This window comes from Suncus etruscus, chromosome 12, assembly GCF_024139225.1.
Source record: "Suncus etruscus isolate mSunEtr1 chromosome 12, mSunEtr1.pri.cur, whole genome shotgun sequence".
NCBI classification, from domain to species: Eukaryota; Metazoa; Chordata; class Mammalia; order Eulipotyphla; family Soricidae; genus Suncus; species Suncus etruscus.
Window position 1 is genome coordinate 5,069,103 of NC_064859.1, and position 16,898 is coordinate 5,086,000.

Consider the following 16,898-nt stretch of genomic DNA (forward strand, 5'->3'; position numbering starts at 1 on the left):
AAAACCGACATATTCAGAGATAAAATACACAATCCAAACCCCCGATTGTAACAAAAACCACCCTATACAACACAACTGCACAACAGTCATCTCTGTCAATAATCTCCCTAAATGTTAAAAGACACATAGTAGAGAACTGGATTAGGAAAAATAAACCGACTTCTGCTGTCTGCAAGAAACACACTTACAACTACAGGATAAACACAGGATTAGAATAAAAGGATGGAAAGTAATTATTCAGGACAATAGAAAACAAAAAGAAGCAGGGGCAGCCATTCTTATATCAGACCAAATTGCATTCAACCTCAGAAAGTGATCAGAGACAAAGAGGGTCACTATTTACTGATCAGGGGAAAATTAGATCAAGAAGTACTAACCCTGGTCAATATCTATGCACATAATGTAGAGCCAGCAAAATATGTGAGGCAACTGCTCACAAACCTGGAGAAACACATGAAGAGAAACGTGATAATAGTAGGGGACCTCAATACTCCACTATCACCACTGGACCGATCCACCAAACAGAAAAATAGCAAAGAAATAAGAGCTCTAAATGAAAATTAGAAGGTCTAGGGCTAATAGACTTATATAGGGCCCTCCATCCCCAGAAAGCAGAATACACATTCTTCTCAAGCCCATATGGAACCTTCTCCAGAATAGACCATGTCTTAGGATCAAAGCCAACCTATATAAGACCACAAATGTAAGGATCATTAGAAGCACCCTATCAGATCACTATGCAACAGAGGTCAATATTGACTTCAAGAAGAAGCAATGGAGAAAAACTAACACCTGGAGATTAAACAACATGCTGCTCAACAACAGCTGGATCAAAAGCAACTCAAGGAATGAATAAAAAGATTCCTTGAGATAAATGATAATGAAGAGACAACTTGTCAAAATTTTTGGGACACAGCAAAAGCAGTAATTAGGGGGAAACTCATAGCAATACAGGCCTATATCAAGAAACAGGAAAATGACAAAATCAACAGTTTAAAGGATCACCCCAAGGAATTGGAACAACAACAGCAGAGAAATCCAACCACAACCAGAAGGCAAAAAATAATAAAAAAAAACAGAGCAGAAATAAACAACATAGAAATCAGGAAACAATACAAAAAATCAATGAGACCAGGAGTTGGTTTTTCAAAAAAAATAAACAAGATAGACAAACCAGTGGCAAAACTCACCAAATAAAGAGGGAAAACACCCAAATTAGTAGGATCACAAATGAAAGGGGAGAAATTACAACAGAACACCCAAAATACAACATATCATGAGATCATATTATGAACAACTATACTCAGCTAGGCTAGAAAACCCACTAGAAACCGACAGATTCTTGGAAAAATACCATCTTCCGAGATTGGAAAAGGAAGAACTAGAATGCCTAAACAGACCAATCACCTCAGAGGAAATTGAAGATGTAATTAAGAAACTCCCTAAGAACAAAATTCCAGGCCCAGATGGATTTACAGGTGAATTCTATCAAACATTCTGAGAAGAATTACTACCACTTTTTCATAGGCTCTTCCATACCATTGAAAAAACAGGAATCTTCCCCAACTCCTTTTATGAGGCTAATATCACACTCATCCCCAAATATGGCAAAGACACCAACAAGAAAGAAAACTATAGACCAATCTCACTAATGAACATAGATGCAAAGATACTCACCAAAATCTTAGCAAACCGAATCCAGCACTTCATCAAAACGATCATACATCATGCCAAGTGGGTTTTATACCAGAATGCAAGGTTGGTTCAACATGCACAAATCAATCAACATTGTACATCACATCAACAACAAGAAAGACAAAAACCACATGATCATATCAATCGATGCAGAGAAGGCATTTGACAAAATCCAACACCCTTTCATGTTAAAGACACTCAGCAATATATGGTTAGAAGGATCCTTCCTCAAGATAGTTACAGCTATCTATGAAAAGCCTACATAGCCAACATTATACTTAATGGCGAGAAACTAGAAGCACTTCCACTAAGGTTAGAAACTAGGCAAGGCTGTCCACTCTCTCCACTCTTATTAAATATAACCTTAGAAGTCCTAACAATAGCAATCCAAAAAGAGAAGGGAATCAAAGGAATCCAAATTGGGAAAGAGAACTCAAACTATCTCTATTTGCAGATGATATGATATACATTGAAAACCCTAAAGAGTCCACTGTAAAACTCCTAGAAACAATTAACCAATACAGCAAAGTGGTTGGATACAAAGTCAATACACAAAAGATAGTAGCGTTTCTATATACAAACAACGAAGTTGAGGAGAGAGATTAAAAATACAATTCCATTTAAAGTAGTATCAAAAAATATCAGGTACCTAGGAATCAACCTTACAAGGGAAGTGAAAGACCTATACCAGGGAAACTTTAAAACACTCCAGAAAGAAATCGAAAGAGTATGTAAAAAATGGAAGAACATCCCATGCTCATGGATAGGTAGAATTAACATAGTCAAAATGACTATCCTACCCAAAGTACTGTATAGATTTAATGTAATTCCTATCCAAATTCAGACATCATTCTTTAAAGAATTAGAACAAACAATCACAAAATTCATATGAAACCACAAAAGACCCAGGATAGCCAAACACATACTGAAAAACAAGAAGCTGGATGGCATCTCCTTACCTAACTTGAAACTATACTATAAAGCCATAGTGATCAAAACAGCATGGTATTGGAACAGAGACAGGACCTCAGACCAGTGGGTCAGAACAGAATTCCCAGACATAAACCCCCAGATATACAGCAACTAATATTTGATAAAAGAGGCAAGAACTTTAAATGGAACAAAGAGTGTCTATTCAACAAATGGTGTTGGTACAACTGGAAAACCCCATGTACAAAAGTGAAAATTGACCCATACCTCACTCCTTATACAAAAGTCAACTCAAAATGGACCAAAGACCTTGAAATCAAACCCGAATGTATAAAGTTTATTGAGAATAAAATAAGCAGAACACTCGAAGACCTATATATCAAAAAGGTCTTTGAGGATGGAGCACCAATAGCAAGAACTTTAGTATCAAACACAAACAAATGGGACAACACCAAACTAAAAAGCTTCTGCATGGCAAAAGAAATCCTACTTAACACAAAAAGACAGTTAACAGAATGGGAAAAAATCTTTTCACTCAACAAATCAGAAAGCTAAGCCACCCAAAACCAAATAAAACCATAAAAAACGGGGAGATGAAATGAATAGAGACTTCTCTGAAGAAGACAGAAGGATGGCCAACAAACACATGAAAACAGCCCACCTTCACTCATCATCAGGGAGATCCAAATCAAAACAACAATGAGGTACCACCTTATACCAGTGAGGATGGCTCACATAAAAAATAATTGGAACAATCTGTGTTGGCAGGGATGCGGTATGAAAGGCACTCTCATCAACTGCTGGTGGGAATGCCCCCTAGTCCAACACCTATGGAGAACAGTCTGGAGAGTGCTCAAAGAACTCAAAATTGAGCTGCCATTTGACCCAACAATTGCTCTCCTAGGTATCTATCCCCAAGTTGAAAGGACATTCATTCCAAAGTATATGTCCACCCCACTATTTATCGCAGCACTCAGTATAATAGCCAAGTCCTGGAACCAACCTCGATGTCCAACAACAGATGAATGGATCATTAAGATGTGGTATCTATACACAATGGAATACTACATGGCAGTCAGAAATGATACAATCACAGACTTTGCAGCAATGTGGATGGACCTAGAACATATTATGTTAAATGAAGTAAGTCAGAAGACAAAAGATAAACACAGAATGATAGCACTATTCTGAAGCACCTAGAACATATACCTTATAGACAACTAATACTCAGCAATCAAATAACAGGATTTAACAGGGTAGAAACTCCAAACACTGTGATAGTCAACATATACTTAGGAGCAATGTCCAAAATATATAAAAAAGGAGCAACACAAACTCTTGACTACACATTATACCACAAAGAAACCAGCAACAGCAGAAATAGCAGCATTGAGAGAACAGGTATGTAATCAGTCTTCTTCTACAAAGGCCCATAATAATCCCTTAGGGAACTTATACAGGATCACAGGTAAAGAATACCATGGGAAATTACTGACTCCAATGGAAATATCTCATCACACTATGTTTTAATGCCTTAATCTTACTATATATAAATATCCTCTGAGCTTTTCTATCCACAGGCATTCTTGGATATAAAGGGTGGACAAACTAAGATGGCATCTTGGGGCTCAGTCACACGAGATACCATATCCAGCTTGCACTACAAGAATGTCCCAAGAAAACTCTTTTTTTTTTTTTTTTTTTTTTGGTTTTTGGTCACACCCTGCGGTGCTCAGGGGTTACTCCTGGCTGTCTGCTCAGAAATAGCTCCTGGCAGGCACGGGGGACCATATGGGACACAGGGATTCGAACCAACCACCTTTGGTCCTGGATCAGCTGCTTGCAAGGCAAATGCCGCTGTGCTATCTCTCCGGGCCCTCAAGAAAACTCTTTAACGTACACTTTATCTATAGGTTATGCCTTCTTTTAGGATTTGAAGCACGTGACCAGTCAGACCACTGAAGCCGCAACTGTGACTACAGACTTATACTACAGGCCCTACTCATCGAACACATTCAAGCAAACTAGCATTCCCTTGCTATTTTCTCCTCTCTTCTCACTACCTTCTTTTTTCTTTAATTTTCTTCTCTTTTCCTTTTTTCTTTCCTCTTCTCCCTTTCTTTCTAATGTATTTTCTCTTTTCTTCCTTCCTACCCCTTCCATATATTTTCCCCTTTCCTCCTTTGGAAATCCAATTATCACTTCACCCCTCAATCCCATCCAGACCTCCCACCATATTAAAACTCTTCACCCTCAGTTCTTAATCCACTAGGCATCAAGACTGACCTCCTACCCCAACGAACCAGTACCCAGCACCCAAGCGAAGGGACACCTAGTCAAACCCACACCTTGTCCCCTGCAAGAAAAGGCAACCAACTCCCCTGCAGACTCATGCTGCACAGCCCTCCCTACCAACTCCCCCTAACGTGGACTGTTACTTGAAATCGGACTTAGCTCTAAAAGTATCCCCAATGCAAGAGCTCTTCTAAGACCTCCCTGCCGCAATCTTTTACCAATCTCCAGAAGGTCAGGGGCTGTGATAGAAAGGTGCCTGGGAACCCACACAGCACAAGAAAATCCCAAAAGTCAATGTGGAAACCTAAACTTCCAACATAAGTATAAGACCTATATTACACCTGCTTTACCCCAAAAGTAAAGTAGTCTTTTGCATCACTTTGTTCCTTTAATTAATTTGTTAATTCATTTTTTAAAAAATGTTTGTTCTACATATACATAGGTGAGCACATATATTTTTATTTCTATTTTTATCTTTTTTTGGGTGTGTGACCTGTTTCTGTTTTCTTCTATGTCCACTCCCAAATGCACTGACAATATAATGTAGCACAATTTCTCCCTCCAAAGGCACACTAATAAAAGGGGAAATCCTACATATAATAACAAGCTCTTATCTACTAGGGATAAGAACTCATACTTGTTTACAATACAGGGATATCTCCCACCCTAAAAATATGTCATGCGGACTCAACTTAGATCCCAGGTGATTAGACACCATCTGTCCAGCTTTGAACCCTGGATCCCAGACATAGAAACGACAAAGCTACGGGAAACAAATCCTATCTGGGACATCCTTAATACTGCTGGGCCACCAAGAAGTGCCAGCTCTAATATGATATCCTGACAACGAGGAAAATGGGAACAACTTGACCTAAGAGCAGATTATTCTACCTCACCAGCTAACGATAAGACAAAATCAGAAGACTTGTCACCCTTTGTTCGGTCCAAAAGCCAGGATCGTGATTTACATTTGACTGGCTGCTAAAACCATGATTGGACTATATATATCTTGGGACCAATAAAAAAAGCCCTAGTCTAGGGTTTGAATTACGACCTGCACAACAACCATGATCCCCAGTTCCAAAGGTCTGGCTGAGACAATTGCAATGGAATGGGGCTTCTGGAAACACAATGAAAGATGCTATCCTAGGTGCCATCCTAGGATCAGTGAAAAGACCAAGACCACCAACCACAGAAGATGAATTAAAATGGCACTGAGGGAACAGAACTTCTAGAATGACAAAGAAAGACTTCATTATAAATCCCACTCCTGGACCTGTGCAGATACTGAGATCTCTAAATACAGAGCTCTGATTTTATCACCCAGGAAGAAGCAGAAGTCTTCAAAACACCACGAAATCACCACCAGGAGAATAAATGATCCTGAACAGAGTCTATAGTTAATCCCATGACAATATACTCCAAGGGTGGAGAAACCCCATATCTCTTAGTCAAGTGAATTCCTTTTTGAATGACCCCAATAATTACTGTGCCAGTGCAGGAGGGGAAAAAAAAGGCAAAAAGCACAAAACATTTTTTATATATTATTTTTTATATACTCATTTTTATTATTTTTTTATTTTTATTTACCTATCTACTTCTTGTCGATTTCCTTGTTTTGGTGTGGTTATTAAAGTTTTTGTCCTCATTTATATTTATGTTTTTTTTCTTCTTTTCTTTTCTTTCTTTATGTGCCCTACCATGTTTTTTATCTAAAGATCATGGCTTTTTTTGTGGTGCTTATCGTTGTTATTGTTGGAGTGCTCACTGGTTATTTGACACTTCTTTTTGTATTATTGGGGTGTTTCATCTTATTTTTCTCCTTCATCTCTCAAACTGATAATGAGAGCCTCTAGAAGGATTCCGCCTATTTTTGGCGTATTAGACTTTTACCCCAGTTTATTACTTTTTCTCTTCTTCAAACAAAACCACATAATTTGAACTATCTAGTCCTGCCTCCCAGTTAGAGGGGGAAATAAGGGAGGCACCAAGACCAAACAGGTGCAAGACTACTAAGTAGTAAACTAGGTACAGAGAGGACCACATTTTCTAGCAGCCCTGGGGGTGAGGGAGGAGGATTTGGGAGATAGGACAAAAATGGAGGTATAGGGAGGACAAATCAGTGATGGAATCCCCCCTTATTTTATGTAAATATGTACCTAAAATATTATTGTCAACAATATGTAAGCCACTATGTTCAAAATAAAAATTATATTAAAAAATAAAAAAATAGCTATTGAAAGATTAAAAAAAAGTAGACCTTTCAGTTTTTCTTTTAAGGCTCGTTTTGAGACTGTAAACTTTTTGAGCTGTTGTTCATCATTTAAGCTATGTATACTTCCTTCGAACATGAAAGTAGCTCTGTCTGGGTGCAATATTCTAGGCAAAGCATTCATTTCGTTGAATTTTGTCACTATATCTCACCACTCTTTTCCGGACATGAAGATTTTTGTGACAAGTCTGCTCTAAATCTTTTTTTTTTTTTGAGGTTCCTTCATTTTAATTAAGTTTGTCATAAAAAGCAATAATCTCAGCTAATTATTCTGTTCTCCACATAATTCCTATTTCCCTTCAGACAGTTGTCTACAGCATAGAAGCCCACATTCCTCCCTCCCCCACATTCCTCCTCACTCCACCATGGAAGAAATGTCCCTAAGTAGACTCAGCCTCCTCCATACATATGAATTCTGTTTCATGAAGAGTTTTGTTGTGCTGTCACCTTAGGATGGAGTCAGAGGCAGAGACAGAGCAAGTGTCTGGTGAGATCTGGGGATCTGAGATCAGTCTGCCTGAGAGAGGCTACAGAGCCCAATGCTTACCCAGAAAAGGAGAGGTATTTTTAGGAGCACGGGGGCTAGATAATCTAGGATGGAAGTTTTTCTCAAGTGTGAAGATAACTACTAAAAATCCATTCTCCTTCCTCCCCTGACATTTTCCCCAGCTCCAGGTAGAGTTAGGGGCTCCCAAGCAGAGAACAGTCACAATTCTCTCTAGATTTTGTTGATGGCTCCAGAGCTTTGGGTGTGCAGTGAGGGGGCAAATCCCCTGGTGTTGCCGGACTCTCCCCAGCTCAGGGCTTCTTCTCTCCTCCTGTGAGCACAAGGGCCTGCAGGATGTCAGACAAGGATACTAAATCTTTTTTTTTAATATAATTTTTATTTTGATCATAGTGTCTTACATATTGTTGACAATAACATTTTAGGTACATATTTACATAAAATCAAGGGGGATTCCCATCACCAAATTGACCTCCCTACACCTCCGTTTTTGTCCTATTTCCCATTTTCTCTTCCCTCACCCCCAGGGTGGCTAGAATATGTGGTCCCCTCTGTATCCAACCCACTACTTAGTAGTCTTGCACCTGTTTGGTCTTGATGCCTCCCTTATCTCCCCCTCTAACTGTAGGCAGGACTAGCTAGTTCAAGTTGCGTGGTTTTGCCTGAAAAAGAGAAGATAAATAAACTGGGGTAAGAGTCTAATACTCCAAAAATGGGTGGAATCCTTCTAGAGGCTCTCATCATCGATTTGGGAGATGAAGGAGAAAAAGAAGGTGAAACACTCCACCAGTACCAAAAAAAAGTGTCAATTATCCAGTGAGGACTCCAGCTATATTGATAAGCACCACAAAAAAACAGACGAAAAACAAAACAAAAAACAAACAAACAAAAACAAACAAACAAACCAAAAACACGCCATGGTCTTGAAATCTTAAGGATGTTCCTTTGAATGTAATTTCCCTTTGTGATCTTTCTGCTTCCAATATTCTATCCCTATATGTGGTATTCATCATTGTGATTAGCATGTGTCTTGGGGTGCTTTTCTTTTATTTTTTTTTATTGGTACTCTTCAGACATGCAAGATTTTGTTGAATTCAGTGTTTAGCTCTGGGAGTATCTCTACAATGATGTCCTTGGTTGTTGATTCTTCCTGGGTATTTTCTGCCTGGGTCTCTAGGACTCCTGTAGTTCTTATGTTGTTTATGTTGAGTTTATTAAAGACTTTTATTCTTGACTGTTCACATTATTTAAAGATTTTTTTCATTGTCTGATCATTCACCATAAGATTCTTCCAAACTCTTCTGTTTCTTAGAGTTGTTATTCATTTTATCTTTCAACTCATTTATTCTGTCTTCAGCTGCTATTACTCTATTGGATAGGCTTTCCAGTGAGCTTTTCATTTTATTTACCAAGTTATTCAGTCCTGCTATTTCAGTTTGGAGTTTTCTGATTTCTATCTTCATATCCTCTTTATTCTTATTTGTGGATAGTTGAGCTTGATCCATGCTTTCTTTGAATTCTATGAGGACCATCCATATTTCTTCTTTAAACTCCTTGTCTGAAAGGTTAAATAGGTTATTGGCACTTTTCAGGTCATCAGAGCTGCCATCTTCATTCTCTACACATGGTGTTGGCCTGTGTTTTTTTCCATATTGTTACACCTGTAATGAGATGTTTTCTGCATGTTGTGTTAGCGTTCACTATGAGATGTCTGTGGCCACTGAGCAAATCTGAACAGCTGAGGTCATCTGGCTTCACCCTCCTGGTGTGGAGCCATCTTACCTCCAATCATGTAGCTTCCTCAGATGCTTCTAGGTGGGGTTGGTTTCAAAAGCCACAGTCTACTGTCAAGCCATATTAGTCAGGCGGCAGCTGATTGCAGTGGCATTTGGAGGCATCCTGAATACCTAATAATTTTTAATAATTGGTAAAATTTATTTTATATATACACTAAATATTACAGATGTATAATGTATATAAGTGAATAAATGACTAAATAATATAAATTTTGCATTATAGAATACATGCTGAATACTTCTTTCTATTAAATATTTAAATGTTTCTTACTTTTAAAATGTTTTTTCACAGAACTGGAGATAAATACTGTTTCACACTGGCTGACCTGGGTCTGGTCACCAGCATCTGATAGCAATTACTTTTTTGTTTATTTTTGGGCCACACCTGTAGGTGCTCAGTGTTACTCCAGGCTCTGTGCTCAGAAATCATTCCTGACAGACTTGGGGGACCATATTGGATGCTGGGAATCAAACCTGGTTAGCCACGTGCAAGGCAAACACCCACTGTGCTATCACTCCAGTCCCACTAGCAATTCTGAGTCAAGAATAACCCCTGCATGCTTTGTGTACTTCAGGGATCAACACAAACAATTACAAAAAAAAATTTTTTTTTAATGAAATTACAATTTTGGGACCAGAGGTACTTGCCTTGAATGCAGCTGATTCGGCTCTTTCTCCAGCCTTTATTTATGGCCTCAAGCTCTGCTAGGAATAATCCCTGAACAGAGTGCTGGGAGTAAAGCCCTGAACATTGTTATGTGTGTCTCCAAAACAAGAAATAAGTATTACATATTTTAAAAGCATTTTGATTTTAAAGTTATAGTACTTACTACTTTTCCCCATGATGGAAGTAATTTTCCCACTAAAACTGCAGAGATAATGACTACAAATATAGAATTTTACATATATATATATATAGTTGTTATTTGGAGAGTCATACCCAATGATAGTCAGAGCTTACTCCTGATTCTACACTCAGGAACTATTCCTGGCAAGCTCAAGAAATCATATGGGATGCCAGAGATCTAATCCCAGTTGACTGCATGCAAGACAAGTACTCTACCCATTGTGCTAACTCTCTGGGTCCATCTCATATATATTAAAAACCCATTTTGACAAATAAATAATAAATATTTTAATATTAAAATGTATCACAGAGACATAGTTGATTATAATATATTTATTTCCAGTAAATGAAAGCAAAATTATTAATAAAAAAGATAAAAATGGAAGTGAAGAAAGTTAAAAAATTATGTATTTCCAATGAAGTCATTAATACAGTGGCAGAAGGTTTAATTAGCTCTTGGTGTTAGTTGTTTATTATATTAAATTAGGGATCAGAGCATCAAACACATGAAGTAGTCCAGAAATTCAAAGCATAATTACTGATACTATGACTTTTACACTTTTAGGGGCAATGTACTTATCAGCTGCCAGCCTCCTGGAAGGAGGAATATATTGGGAACGGTGCCTGCACGAGCTCCAACAAGCCCTGGTGATGTCAGCCCCAAACCAGTGTGCCTAAAGTTTGGTCAGATTGGTGTTTCCAAAAAAATTGTAGAGGTTTAGTAATGTGGCAGGAATCAAAGGAAATGGTGACTGTGAGTGATGGAGGCAGTAGGCATGGCTTCTGCAAAATGGGGACTCAGCCAGCTTTGTGCTGTGTATGCCTGTGTACCCATGACTTTTTACAGCTTAGTTTATATCTCATTTAAGAAAAAAATAAGTTTATAGAGCTGGCTCAATTTGAACACGGTGACTGTCCAAGGAATATTTTTAAGTTATGTTTCTATAACAGTATCTTTCTGCCAAATTTTCTAATTTTTCATTATTATCTATGTTGACAGAACTGTCCAATCTATGTTTTATTTTCTTGGAATATTACAAACTCTTTATTTATTTGAAAGCTTTGCTATACACACAAATTAAACACGTCATAAAACTGACTATAACCAATGGAAAGTGACCATGAAATAGTATAACTGAAGATGAATGGGCTGAGGTTGTGTAATGAATGTCAGCAAACCTCTAGTATTATACCCTGACATTTCTATTCCTTTCATTTTTAAACTTCTATTCTCCTGACTCATTCAATCATGTGGCTTTTCTGATTTTATCTTTTTCCAATTTTAGCTACTAAATAAAGGTACAGAATTTACACTACAGCAAACTGACAATTTTTAGATAATTTTTATATGAACAAAATATTATTTATTTGAATAATTCAGGATTGACTGCAAATTTTACTTAATTAAATGAATGCCATGAGGCCTATGAGTTAGTACAGGGTTAAGGTACTTGCTTTGGTCTGAGAGTAAGGTGCTACACCAGGTTCTACTCATTCTATCTATATTGTCGCCCATGCACCATCAGGGATAATTCTTAAGCATAAAGCCAAGAATAGCCAGTGAACACTACTGGGTATGGTCCAAACCCTGCCTGCTTCCCCCAAAATGAGTACCATGGCATTTATAAATGTTCCTAAACATTGTCAGTTTGCCACCATCAAATAATATCATAATGCTTTTGCTCTTAGCAAATTAAAGAGTTAGAATTAATATTTTGACATAAAATTTCTTACTATTTTCCTAAGCAATATATTGATGCAGGGATTTTTGCAAGACTAATTATTATTTATTTAAGAGGGAGAAAGAATGGAGCAGGAAATGGTCTATTCTGACGGATCATTTAGCTTTTCCTCTGTGGAAAACAGGTCAGAGGGATCCCAGAAGGTCAGGTCAAGTCCCTCCACTGAGATACTTATCTTCTTAAATATTTTAACATGGCTAAATCTACCTTGATTTTATGTTTTATGTACTTTATATACTTTTTTTTTTGGCCACACCCATTTGCTGCTCAGGGGTTACTCCTGGCTAAGCGCTCAGAAATTGCCCCTGGCTTGGGGGGACCATATGGGACTCTGGGGGATTGAACTGCAGTCCTTCCTTGGCTAGCGCTTGCAAGGCAGACACCTTATCTCTAGCACCACCTCACCAGTCCCGTTTTATATATTTTCAAATCAAAGCCTTTTCATTCTGGCCACAAATGCTTCTTAGCAGCATTTATAGAAATATCATTTTTAATTTCTCTCATTTGTAACCAAATTATGATTTATTTAAATTCCTTATTATTTTTTAAAAGAGAAACAACAACAACAACAAAAAAAAAAACAACAAAATAGAAGCTCATTTTACAGTGAAGCTTTCAGGACATGGGAGTTTGACTCTTGGTAGAGGACCAGCAGGTCTGAGATCAGGAGTTCAGACCCTGACAAGGCCCTATGCGGCTGAGTGCCGTCCTGGCATCACCGCCATTATGATTTCGAGCTCCATGACAAGTTTGTAACCTGCTGTACACTGAAACCAAATTTTAAGAGCACAAATTCATGTATGTGACTCAAGGACATTGAAACAACAAAAGGAAGGAAAAGGGGCACCTTAAAACTAAAAAGTTTTAGAAAAATTTTTTTCAGAATATTTTGTTTCCACTAACTGATCACAGCTTATAGTCATAGCTTCTTCATATGAACCAAATACCTTCACTCTTTGATGTCATGATTTAGCCACACAAAAAGGAACTTATACTTTGTAATAAATATGATAGTGGTAATGTTCTCCCTGACAGTTTTATAGCTACAAATTTTAAACATCTGGTCCTATACTCAGAGATCACTCTTGCTGTGCTCTGGGGAGTTAGTGCTCTAACTTGAGTTGACCATGTGCAAATGAGGCTGGTAAAGTAGATCCCAAGATGTAGAGTTGCTGGTGAGGTCAGAGTCACTGGAAGTAGAAGTCACTGGTGTGATCAAATCTCAGGTGAGTAGATCACTTACGAAGAAGCATCCACCAGCCACTTCCGAAGAGTAACTCAGTTTATTATAGATGGGGAAGGGAAATTCGTATTAGGGAGAAAAAGATGTGGACTCTACCAGCAATGGGTAGGATGTGAGAGAGGATTACAACAGGGTGTATGCTTCTGTGTATAGGGAAGGCTAGGGGGCTAGGGAAAGCAGGTGTGTGCTCTGGATGTTAAAACAAGGTGTGTTTTTCAACCTATATGGAAAACACACCTTGTTTTAACATCCAGAGCACACACCCTGCTTTCCCTAGGCCCCTAGCCTTCCCTATACACAGAAGCATACACCCTGGTGATGGAATGTTGCACTGGTGATGGGGGGTGTTCTTTACATGACTGAAACCCAAACACAATCATGTATGTAATCAAGGTGTTTAAATAAAAACAAAACAAAACAAAACAAAAAAACAAGGTGTGCGCTTAAGGTGATTAGCTGCAGCCACGTATAAGGCGATCGCCCTACCTGTTGTACCATCTCTCCAGTCCCTATTGAGAACTTGAGTTCCCTTGACTTGGTTATCTATTTTCTCAGATTGAGGAATATATTTTCTATTATTTATTCTTATAAAAATTTTGCATATTTCTATTTGCTCCCTTTCTGAAATCCCTCTGATGTTAATGTTTCTTCTAATTGTAACTATAATTGTTTTTCTTCATTTTGATGGCCTTTATCTTTTAAAATGATTTTTTATTACTGAGATCATCGATTTTTATAAACTTCTCATGAGTTGTCTGTTGTATTCTTTAGTTTGACTAATGTATTTTTTTAGATTTGTGTTTTCCCTGTGGACTTTTCTCACACTTTGTCTTTGTTAAAGATCTCTTCTATATGGGGCTTGAGCACAGCAGCAAGGGTGTTTGCCTTGCATGTGGCTGACCTGGGTTTAATCCTTTACATTTCATATGGTTCCCCAAATTGCCAGGAGTAATTTCTGAGTACAGAACTAGGAATAAACTCTGAGCACAGTTGGGTGTAGCACAAACTCCTAAGCCTTCCCCCAAAAAATATCTCGTCTATTTTTTATTCTTATTTCTGTGAGCATCATTAAGATCATTGACTTGCAGTCTTCTTAGGTAGCTTGCAAAATGGTTGCTTTTGGACTTATTTATAAGGTCTTGTCATCCACCATCAGTGTGGGTGAATTATTTCTTCTCCTTTATGTCTGGAGATTTGGAGAACCATATGCAAGTGAGTGGATCTGAGCAGAGACCAAAGGCTCTAGAAGGAGAGTACTTTAGAGGTTCTTGTACACTGTTTGAGAGGGCCTAAATATTTATCATAACTTTACAGTTACCTATGTCCAACAGTTCCCAGATTCTGTGGTTGTATATATCTGGGTGGTGTTGAGAGAAATTGTGCCAGGATGTTTCAGAGGAGGATGGAGTGTCAATTTTTTCTGGTAAATATTTTTATTTCCTGAGACTACAAGGAAGGGGTCACATTAGTAGAGAGGGCTCCTGATTACTTTATTACACTATGGAAAGTACATGGCTCTAATTAAAGTTCCCTTTAAAGAAGCTGAATATATATACAGTCAGTAAATGAGTGTTTGTCAAGGAAAAACATTCCTGTTACTGGTTTTGCTGTTATTTAGCTAATTTTACGAGTAGTGGATAGAGCTTTCCTTGAGAACTTTTCCACAAGCCTGTAACTATGGAGAATGAGATTCAATATGGCAAGCAGCACTGTTATCAAGAAAGTCAGAAACATCATGATGGTGCTAGTCAGTGACTTCCACCCCTGTCTGTGCATGATAGTTTCTTGACTCCCATTCTAGTGTTCCACATATATCATCATGGTTTGAGGTTCTGGGTATTGGGTGGTTCCTACCATCTTACTCTCCAGGGTAAATGTCTATATGTAAGAAACTTATCACTTGCAGCTTGTTGCTTTGTTTTAAGATTTTTTTCTTAGTGATAGCATCTGTCTCCCATTAGCTCAGTGTAGAAACTTTGTTTATCAAAGCTTACCTTTTATTTTTGTTTGTTTTGTGTCTTTGGTTTGGTCTTTGGGCCACACCTAGTAATGCCCAGGAGTTATTTCTGGCTCTACATTAATGAGTTACTCCTGGTAGTGCTCTCAGAACTGTAAGGGATGCTGGAGATCAGCTGCCTACAAGGCAAAATGCCTTATCAACTGAACTAGCCTCTGGCACTAACTTAATTTCTTAAGTTAAAGCTTTGTACTTTTAAATTTCTTGTATTTACTTTGGTTCTTCCATATAAATTTGGCTCAATCTCTATAACCTTTTTTTTTTACAGTCTCAGATTTTATATTTTGTGTCTTGTGCTTACTATTGGAATGGTATTTACCAAATACTGACTTATACAAGCATTTATAGGAATAGAGATGAAAAGGACAGTATCAGTTTAGTGATAGTTTTTCAAGCCTAAGTCTCCCTAAACTCAACTCTCTAATAATTTCTATGGTGATCACTTTATTACTGATAGTTTTACTCTGAAGACTAATGTTTTAATGAAGTGTGGTTTGATGGACTTTGGGTAAACTCTGTGGTAAGTGAAGAGACCTGATCAAAAATGAAAGAGATATTAAATAGGATCTTTGGCTTACAATTTGAAGTATTTAGAACAACTGGATGAGAAAATACAATAGAATAAAGGAGTATTAACCTGGGCCTCAGAGTATAGGGAGGAGAGGAAATCAATTGAGTGAGGCAATAGAGAGAGAAGAGATTGATGAGAAGGAACAGCAAACAGGGACCAGGGTCAAGGGGATTCAAGTACATAAGAGATATTAAGGAATGATAGAGCTAAATATGTAAACCACAGAGTGCACAACACTGAAATCTTGAGACACATACTGTAATAACCAAGATTTAAAAGATGCCTATCAAGATGGGATGGAAAGTAGGAGAGGAAGCACTCATGGAGGGAGTTTGACACTGGGGGCAGGATCAGTGTAGAACATTGAATGTCAAGCATGAATAGCTTTGTAAATTACAATGCTATAGTGAAATAAAATTCAAAACATATAAATAAATTTGAATGTAGAAAAATTTTCAGTCTTGCTTAGTTATCTAAATATAGTAAAAGATTCTTTTGAAGATAAAACTACATTTATGTAAGACTAATCAGTTAATCTTCAATTTCTAATTTGAGTATTTTTTAATTTACTTAATTTATTATAAGATAAAGTTATTAGTTTAAGTCTTCAAAAGTTGAAATAAAGCATATTTAGTCTAGAAGCTCAGATTTAGAAATAAGAGAAAATAAAACTAATATAAGAAATTACACACATCTTACATGTATTTAAAAGCTTTGAAGATTTAACACTAGTTCCTAGTCTAGGTCACGTTTTCCAGTTATTATAATTGATTATTATGGTTTTTCAGTTATAGTCATTACAACTTCAATGAAAATTTTGATATTAATTATTTATATTTTAGTTATTTTTAATAATTTTTTCATGATATATGCTTTACTAAGTTTTCACAAAACCACATGTGGAATTAAGTAATACAAAGTATCTTGTCACTTGCAGAAATAATTTTTATTTCACTTTTAATTAATGTTGACTCGTTTCAATTAA

General features: G+C 37.3%; 1 protein-coding gene across 1 annotated transcript in view; it reads left to right on the forward strand.

The window, feature by feature from the left end:
• Positions 1-16,898, forward strand: part of MOXD1 (monooxygenase DBH like 1) — a 193,123-nt gene that overhangs the window by 47,752 nt on the left and 128,473 nt on the right. The window contains exon 3 of the mRNA XM_049785015.1: positions 10,906-11,024. Coding sequence (XP_049640972.1) covers positions 10,906-11,024 — 119 coding nt within the window. The remainder of the gene's footprint in view (positions 1-10,905; positions 11,025-16,898) is intronic.